Source organism: Aplidium turbinatum, chromosome 12 (assembly GCF_918807975.1).
Source record: "Aplidium turbinatum chromosome 12, kaAplTurb1.1, whole genome shotgun sequence".
Taxonomy (NCBI): Eukaryota; Metazoa; Chordata; class Ascidiacea; order Aplousobranchia; family Polyclinidae; genus Aplidium; species Aplidium turbinatum.
In genome coordinates this window covers 1,201,603-1,210,958 of record NC_137483.1, presented here as the reverse complement: position 1 = coordinate 1,210,958, position 9,356 = coordinate 1,201,603, and the positions used below count along the sequence as shown (strand labels likewise).

Sequence of the window (9,356 nt, the reverse complement as noted above, 5' to 3'; positions counted from 1 at the left end):
ACGTAATAATCGAAATATGCGGATTTATAGCCAATCAAAGCACCCATGCATGGTTGTCATATCTTCTAACCGACAAAAAATTGGCTGTCGGTGTAGTTGTGAAGGCATGTTTATTGTTTAGTCATAATCGTAGATAGCTTGATATTTACTGTTTAGTCATAATCGTAGGTAGCTTGACATTACTCAAACCCTCCCAGTTTAAGACCTACCGACTTAGCCAATTAACGTCGACTTATGTTTTCCTTTGTTAATTAGAGTGGTCATGATTAGAATAATCATTTTTGAGTTATTAACCGGTTGTTTGGTGTTTGTTAGTTTTATGGTACCGGTAACTACTGTTGGGTACAGATGCTCTACTGGACAAACCATTTCGTATGACTTGAGATGTTCAGGGATCTACGAGTGCAAAGATGGGAGCGATGAGTACGGATGCCGCTCTTCTCATGGAAGAGAGTTCAACAATTCATGTCTAGGTTACGATTACCATTTCACAGAAGAACAGAAATGTGACGGTTTCATAAACTGCTACAATTGCTTCGATGAACTCAATTGTTCTGATTCAGTCAGGCGTAATTATTTTCATTGCGATGACGGATCTGCTTGTTTGCATTATATTTATTTATGTGATGGGTTGGCTGATTGTTCTGATGGATCAGATGAAAAACAAATCGGATTTGGTTTCAAGTGCAATGGTATTCTTGCCAACGAATTTGGCTACCGAAATCGAATCCCTACAGCTGTTCCGTATCGATGTATTGTTCCACGATCATTTATTCTGCCAACTTCAAGCAAATTTGATGAAAGATTTGCAATTTGTTTCGACAATGAAGACGATTGTTATTCGCTCAATGAAGATGGGAAGCCAATTTTAAATATTTCCAAATGCTGGCCTTGTCTTGATGGAACAATTATACAACGTCAGCAAGTGTGCGATACTGTGTTTGACTGCGCTGACTTATCGGACGAATGTTTATGCGAGAGACAATTTACAAGTGAGATTTGTGATCCTTTGCTTCTGGGCAACAATTGCCCCCAAAACCAAATTTCATGTGCGCCTGATAACAGATGCATCGATGTTCATCTAATATGTGATGGCTTTAACGACTGTCCTGATGGAACTGATGAAATGCGATGCAAAAATATTCCAGATTGTCCAACTGTGACGATGAAATGTTGGAGGTAAAAAAACATTGTAAACTTTCGTTTTTTAAACTTTTCAAGTACATTAGCTGCAATGATTAAATTATCAAATGCACATTGTCACATAAGTTGCTTTCAAAGACTTTTTCCATTGATCACGTAAAAATGCATTCCAATATCGTTGGAATTCAAGCTATCTAGAACGACAAAGCGAGTCAATTGATGCATACTGGAAATAAGCTAATGGCGGCTCTGCAATGATCTCCCCTAAGTTTAAAGCAAAAACAAGCTTTCTATCACAGCAGTACGTTGTAATGGCTTTATTTCTCTGCTGCTTTAACTAAAGCAACAGTATTGAAGTTGCAGCAAAGTTTTCTATTTTATTTTGAAAAAAAAGTTGATGAAGGTGGTTTAAAATTTATCTCAATTATGAAGTATCATGTTTGTGGGTGGTAAGAGCAAGGGGTCCGGGTCACTTAAATTGCGCAATTCAAGCACTTCAAAATTTTCCGTTTTGAAAACTCGAATGCAAGGTAAGAAATGTGTAAGCATGTCAGCGGCAATCAATCCATATTAATTTACTATGCTCCTTCTTTGCTTAACTGTGAAAGGTCCAAAGTAGTCGATTTCGAAGCAACTAAAAGGGAATTTTTCAGAGCATAGACACAGGGGCGCCGGAACGATTTTTGACTGGGGGGGCAAGATTACGAAAAAAGGGCACTTTTGTTTACTAAAAGGCCAATTTTTTTTCAAGTTTTAAGATAAGACATAGCGATAATGCTAATCTATTAGCTCACTATGTATTGAGTAATGATAGCCTACTTGTGTCCGGTATACAAAAAAGGGCATTATGCCATGTTATCATGATGTAACCTACTGTCAAGCCTTAAAGCAGCCTGCAGCCATGGCCGCTAAGTAGTGCTTGAATGACCGCCGGTGCTACCTCCTCAATCGGCCAAGTTTGGCCGCCGGTCTCTTCTAGCCAATTATTTAATTTCGCAATAGAATAATCGTGGATTAACTGTGGAAAATATGTAGTATCAAAGAGTGGCGCAAAATTAGGTCAGCGGGTCATAATCGCCACTGTTGCATTGTGCGGGAATATTGATGGAATATATCCATCTGCGATCGCCAGCGCTGTAAGTCTTGTTTGTAATTCCCGACGTTTATTTTAACAAAGTCTTAATCCAAAGTGCAAATTTACATCGGCTGGCAATATTGTCGTTTTTATGTCAATTCGATGTTGTCGGACATTGAAGCGTTGTTAAAAAGGAGAACTAGGTTAGTTGACATCCGAGGGGAAAACATTTTTGGATCATATTATGCAAAAATTATGCTTCTTTTAGTAATGTCCTTCACATCATTAAAATATTTATTTTATCACCTTGCCGTCATCGTCAACACATGTCGAAAGTTGTTTTTCGTTGCTAAAAAGAATTCTAGGGGAGTGGCGAACTTTAAAATCAGACACATTGGAGACACTCGTGCGAGTGTCGTTAGATAGTCCCGCAGTACTGGATTACAATCTATTGCGTGGTGCAACGATTCTATTGTAAGACGTCGCCCAGGCCCAGACTTCAACACCGCTCAGTGATCATTTTAGCACTGTTGCAAGTTTAATTCTATTTACTTGTGCTATCGTTATTTTTTTTGTATTTTGGTCTCCAAGCACGCAGATTTGGCCGCCGAGAAGGAGCACCCGGTAGGCCACGATGGCTGCCGAAAAAAAACGAGTTTTAAGGCCTGTAGCCTACTGTGTTGCAAAATTTTGTGCCGTAAATATTATTTTGAAGAAAAAATGAAAGATTATAATTAGGCTAAAAGCGAATAGCAGAAATTGTTATAATGCAAAATGTGCAGTAGCTTCCATGACTTTAAAAGGGCACCATTGCCCCCCCTGCCCCTCCATCTGCAGAAAAAATGAGGGCAGGAGGGGCATCCGCCCCCTCTGCCCCCCCCGCTTCCGGCGCCCCTGCATAGACAGGAAGCAGAGTGATCAGCCATCTTCTGTTCTCCTCTTAGCGCGTTAAGCTTTGAATATAGTTTACGTAGATACAAACAGCCACACAACGGAGTTTACGTAGATACAGATCTTCCACACAGCTGAGGAATCCTCGAAGACGTAAAACCGCTCATGCAAAGACGTACAAGTGTGAGCTATTCTTGTATGATCAACGTCAAAGTGCTGCTTCAAAATTATTGTATTGTCAAAAATAAACAAAGTTTATTTTGAAGCAACGTTTTAGGTTGACTTAAAAATATGCATTATCACGGACCCTCCTGTCTTCCAACGAAGTAGGAAAATCTACGTCTCTAGAGATCCTGAGGTTCTGCAGCTGGCTCTGGCTTATTCGGTTGACCATTGCCTGTTTTGAGTTAGCCAGATCGTAAAGGAGTCTTCACTGCACATAGCTCTTTTCTTTTTTCATATCTTAAATCAAGATTCCTGTGAGCATATGTAACGTTAGTGTCTATTAAAAATGAGACTTCTTCATTATTCAGGTGAAAGCATTAGGTACCCTTCAGGTGAGGTCATTCCTCTAGATCTGAATCCGTTACTGGACAATATTTTGTGAGCGCTAATTCGTCCAGCTACACCACTAACTTCCAGCTTATCACTGTCATCTAGTGACCCAATTTTAGAATCCACATTTTCACAATCCACCAATCTCGACCTTTTCCCGGTTGTCAGCTCGATCTCGTTTGCCTGACCATTTAGATCAAAGGTGCCCAAAGCGTGGCCCACGGGAACAATACGTGCGTTCGCTGTATGAGCGCATATTGTTATCATCATCATATGCCATCTTCGAGTCGAAGGTTGGGTGTCAATTGCTTCTACTTGACAAGTTTTTCCGCTATTTTTTTTACTTCTCCGATGTTGGACTAGTCAGCCCATTGTTTTACACCATCTCCTCAAGTTTGTCTCCTTTCCCTGCACCTCTTTCCTTCCACCATACCTTCAATAACCAATTAATGTAGCTGTCCTTACGATACTCTCAAAATATGTCTCCCGAATTTCATCTTTTGTTTTGCTAAATCCTTTGCCCACCTATACTGCATTCCAATTCTTTTCCTAATTGCTTCGTTTGCAATGTGTTTTTTATATGATAATTTTAGTATTCTTCTGTAGCACCAGAGTTGACAAGCATTAATTTTTTCTTGAATTTTTGTGCTTTTGGTCCAACTTTTACTTTCATATGACATAACTGGTTTGATATAACAAGATAATAGTCTCACAAACGGACTCATAGAAGACCCAGGGCTCATAATAGCAGTCGTCGCAAATATATACGAAAAGACATTATTTTTTAGTAATGAATTTAAACAATGAACAAGTCAAAATGGCTAACAAGGCTAACTGATAAAATGTTGAATGAAAAATCACAGCTGCATCATTCACATGTGATTAGGCCTACTTTACTATTTTAGATTGTTTGAAAGGTTTAAAAATACAAACAAATCAAGTAAGAGATCTCTGTAGTCTTATTATATTTAAAAACGTTTGGAGATTGCTTACTTTACAATATACATTTTTATGCAGTAGACTACTTGAAAGACCTTTTTAGAAAGCCTCCTTTCAGATGATTTTAGATTAGTGATGCAGGGCAACAAAGTTGAAAACAATTATTACCTAACAAAGGCAATAAGAACAGATATTCCAACCCACCAGTGGCGTAATCAAGGAGAGGCAAAGCAATTGCCCTCCCTCTTACTCCCTCAGTAAATATACGGTTAATGGGACGATTATCAGAGAAAGTTGTTTTCGATTAGAATTTCATATCTTTTAGACTTATTGTGAAGAAGAGTAGGTCACCTAATTGAACTAGATTAGGTTAAATACATCCGTTTTTCTTGATTCAGCTGAAAACAATACGTCATAATTGACCCACTCACATTCAAACATGCTTCGGGGAACCAGTCTTGATCTTGGGAAGGCAACTGACGTAGTAGAAGTCTCAACAGATGAACTGAAGGAATCTTGAAACGAAAAAAAAAACAATTCGATTCTCTGTAGCAGGCTGCTAATGACCTAACTGAATACTGCAGCATTGATCTTCCTCCAAAAGAAGTGGTTACTGTTATGAATCCATACCCATTCATCACAAATTCTCAAATTAAGACTTAACAAACAAAACACACGATGTAGCCGACAATAGACATAAACGCAAGCATAAACAAAAACATAAACATCAACATAAAAAGGCAGTTGGTATTAACTTGAACAAAGAGATTCCACATTACAGCTTGCTAAACTAAACATTACATGCAACTGAAATGGTAACACAACGTTCCAGTGTATGCATCTACGCTGCTAGAACACAATAATGATTACTTATTAATAATGCAAAGACATTTATTTTCACACGAATCAGTTCAATCATATATAGCTAAAAATCGATTTTTATCAGCTAGAAGCTAGATCATCTTCAGTTAAGCTTGATTCCAAATAGATATCTATTTGTTTTTCGGTTGCAACCTTTTGAGATAATGCGTCCTGCTGGTTTGAACATTTGTTTTCTGCAATAAACTCATACATGTCGACATCCAGACATCATTCTCCGATCATCCTCACCACCGATGTGCTCGAGGTGTTGCTGCAATAATTTACAGCTACGTATGAGCGGATGCTTTGGACTACTCGACGTCCGCTACATAGGCCTAATCTTCTGTAAATTATATGATTTAAAAATATTTAAATTTAAAAAAGATTAAAAAAATTATATAATTTAATTTAAACGATCACAAAATCTGCAAAATCAAAATAAAAAAAATGCAGCATTGGTTTTAATGAGTGTTAAGTGAACACCATAAACATTTAGAATATACGCCCTGATAGATAGATCAAATGTCTAACACAAAGCAAAACCAATTTATTTACAGATAGCAATTTGTTTGTATTTACATTGAAGCAATCTCAAGGTAGGTTACTAATCCATAATCTAAAATTCTCAACTTAATTAAGTCAGGAACCGGTTTACGAAAACGTTGTCACAAATCAAGTTAATGATTTCAACAGAATTGTTGATTACAGTGCCAGCAAAAAAGTGTTCACATTTACTTAACAAAAAAAAGACAATGTTTACATGAAAAATTCCGTATTTGTGTTTAACTCAATGTTTCCTTTGTAAGCATCTCATCACAAAAACGCTTATAGTTACATGATAACAGACTGCCTGGCTTGCTCTCTCTTCACAGCCATTGCTCTGAGTGCCTCGTGTTGTGTCTCATGATGATAAATATGTTGTAGGTCTGTGAAATCAGACAATTAGTTTTATTTTGTGAGTAGAAAGTATCTTGATTTTGGTAGAATAAAGTAATCGTCAGAATAAAGTAAGCCTAAGAGTGTTGAAGTATTTCTTCTTTTGCGACATCAATGACTTTAGCCCACTAATTACAGAATGTTTCTTTTCTAACAAAGCACAAGGTTGCTATTCAATTTGCTTTTTCTTATGACCCATTTTGGTTTTTAATAAAAACTTTGTAATTCCTTAAAATTTTATGAAAATAGCAGGGGCTCTATCCACTTTTAGAATTCGGGGGGGTGATTTTTGTACAGTGGGCTAAAATCGTCATAGTCATTTCAACTTCTGGGGGGCTGCGCCCCCCAGACCCCCCATTGCACCAATACCTTCGTTTTGATTGAACCGCAGGGGTTCCAAGTCGTTTCACAAAGTATGTTTCAGAAAGGGCATTTTTGGGTAAGCGAAATGGTTTGGCGACCCTGAACTAGGAGCCAGGCGTTTACCAAGCAAACTAAGTTAAAGGCCTACTAAATGAAATTTTCAAACGGGAATCAAGCATTAAAACGCGTAAACTGAACACTCAAGAATACATTTCATAAAAAATTACCGAAAAAAAATTGTTTTCAATGTCGCTGGCAAGGCGCAAAGTCCAGTGTTTCATTTATTTTTTATTTTTTGCAAAATGACCAAGAAGTGGAAAAACTGCTCGAGAATTACGTCACCAGCGACTAGCAGTATAGCATTAACAAAAGTGTTTTCCCGCGTTGGGTTGGAAAGTTCAGACGTGTTGCGTTCCAAGAATTTTCACATTGATTCAAGGCCTGGACACGTTGAATCCATGTAAAAAATGCTGATTACTCCACGCCTTCTGAATTGCCTAGCTGAAATCGTTTCACATGCCTTTGTGGAGTTTGCCTTCAAAAACTTGTTTTTTTACATTTTCATTTTACATTGATTGAAGGCCTGAATTCGTTGAATCTATGTAAAAGAGGCTGATTTACTGTTTGAAGAACAAGATCTGCCATTTGAAACTCACGCAGTAAAAACTGTTGCCCGATCAGCTGATTGCTAGTCGCTGGTGACGTAGACTGTATAATCGCACGCTTCGCTGCTCAAGCCCATTCCGGTTTTGAAACCCCTGACAAAAGCACGCGCGCAATGGTGGTCAGACCGCAATGGGGCCAAATTTTTTTCAAAATCGTTTTATGGTAGCATGTTAAACACAAAGAACGTGGAAAATCGCCAAGTCAGGTTTTTCCTTTAGTATGACTTTAAAACATAGTGTAGTCACTTAACAAGAAATAATTCTGCTACAGCAAATGAAAACTCAAACCAATCATAAACTACGTTTTCCTTGATGTGAAAAAGGCCAGGGCGAAAAGAAGATGATACAAAGCAAATCAAGTGCTGGTTTTTCTATCAGATGGTTGGCTTAGGGGATAGGGCTAGAAAGTAGGCTAGTCATTTCATTGACGTGGGTTCGATTCTCAAAACTGCTATTGCTCTTTTTTCTTCTGTAATTACCAAATAAAGTTCAAAACAAGGATTAACTCTCTGGCTGAGTGCGAGAAAGGTCACAATTGGACGGTAGCCTCTTATAACATGTTCTGATTGGTTGGCGGTGTCATTTGCAGTGGCAAAATTTTTTCTTGTTAAAGTGGCTACCAAGCAAACTAAGTTAAAACACAGTGTAAACGCCTGGCTCGTAGTTCAGGGTCGCCAAACCAAAAAATCATATTGAAATGAAATATATATTCATATTGAAAAAAATTCAACATGTGCTAACAGCGAAAATATTTTTTTCAAAATTTGATCAATAAAATATCACAAAACCTTTTCAAAGCCAAATGAGTGGGGGAGTGATTTTGCATTGATCACCCCCCCACTCCAATTAGTGGGGGGGTGATCACCCCCCTCACCCCCCCTTGGATAGAGCCCATGGAAAATAGAAATACTTGTCTGATTTAACAGACCTACATATTCATCATCGTGTCACACAACACGAAGCACTCAGAGCAATATCTGTGAGGTGAAAGCATGGATGAAAGTAAGCCAGCAGGTAGGCTACTCTACCATCATGTAACTATAAGAATTTTTGTGATGCGATGCTTATGGCAGGAACAGCAAGCTAAACGCACATGCGAATTTTTCATGTAAAGATTTTTGTGACGGCACTGTACATTTGGTGTTAAACTCTCGCGCTTTCGTAGTTATACACTAGCAAGAAGCGCGCTTGAACTTCCTCGTCGGCGTCTGCTCCACACTCCAGTCGTTACTCCTAGGATTAGGTTATATCTGCATTGTTAGTGGCAATGTGCCCATACAAAGCTGTAGTTAGTGCAGCAACATCCAGAGCACGATAGTGGTGGGAAAAACCTGAGAATAATCCCAGACATCCACTTTATCTGGACCAGATCTTCACCAGATTGGGTACCTATCTGGGCCAGATAAAGTGGTATAGTTCACGCAAGACTGCGAATAATTGAAGTTATGCCATCAGTTGATTGTGGTTACAGTTTGTAGTTATAATATCTAATTGTCCAATGATATTGATGCGCATTATTTTTGTTTTGTGTAGCCTACATGCTCGCCAAGTTAATGCGCAATTCGGCAATAGTTGTTGTTTTTCTTATTTTGTTCGTTCTTTGTGTAACCTTTTTGTGTAATAAGTAATAAACTTATGAAATATTAATACTTTTGTCAAAAAAATAACAAATAACACTTTAATGAAACAATCAAGTGAAAACAGCCAGTGCAAAACACATTCTCATGCAGTCACACGGCATTGTACATTACAATGTAGACAGCATAGTTAACCATTCAGTTGGAAGAGCAGATTTCGAGTTTTGCATCCCGTAGTGTGAAGATATCCCTGCTCTGTAGCACTGAGTTACAGTCTCCACGTATTCAAGTATTCCGAAATTCTTTTCATATCTGACTCCAGTGAGTGAGTGCTATACATTGGACCAGATT

General features: G+C 38.2%; 1 protein-coding gene across 1 annotated transcript in view; it reads left to right on the top strand.

The window, feature by feature from the left end:
• Positions 1 to 319: 319 nt before the first annotated feature.
• LOC145781254 (uncharacterized) overlaps positions 320 to 9,356 on the top strand; it is a 32,841-nt gene continuing 23,804 nt past the window's right edge. The window contains exon 1 of the mRNA XM_082593031.1: positions 320 to 1,179. Within this exon, the coding sequence (XP_082449157.1) occupies positions 320 to 1,179 (860 nt within the window). The remainder of the gene's footprint in view (positions 1,180 to 9,356) is intronic.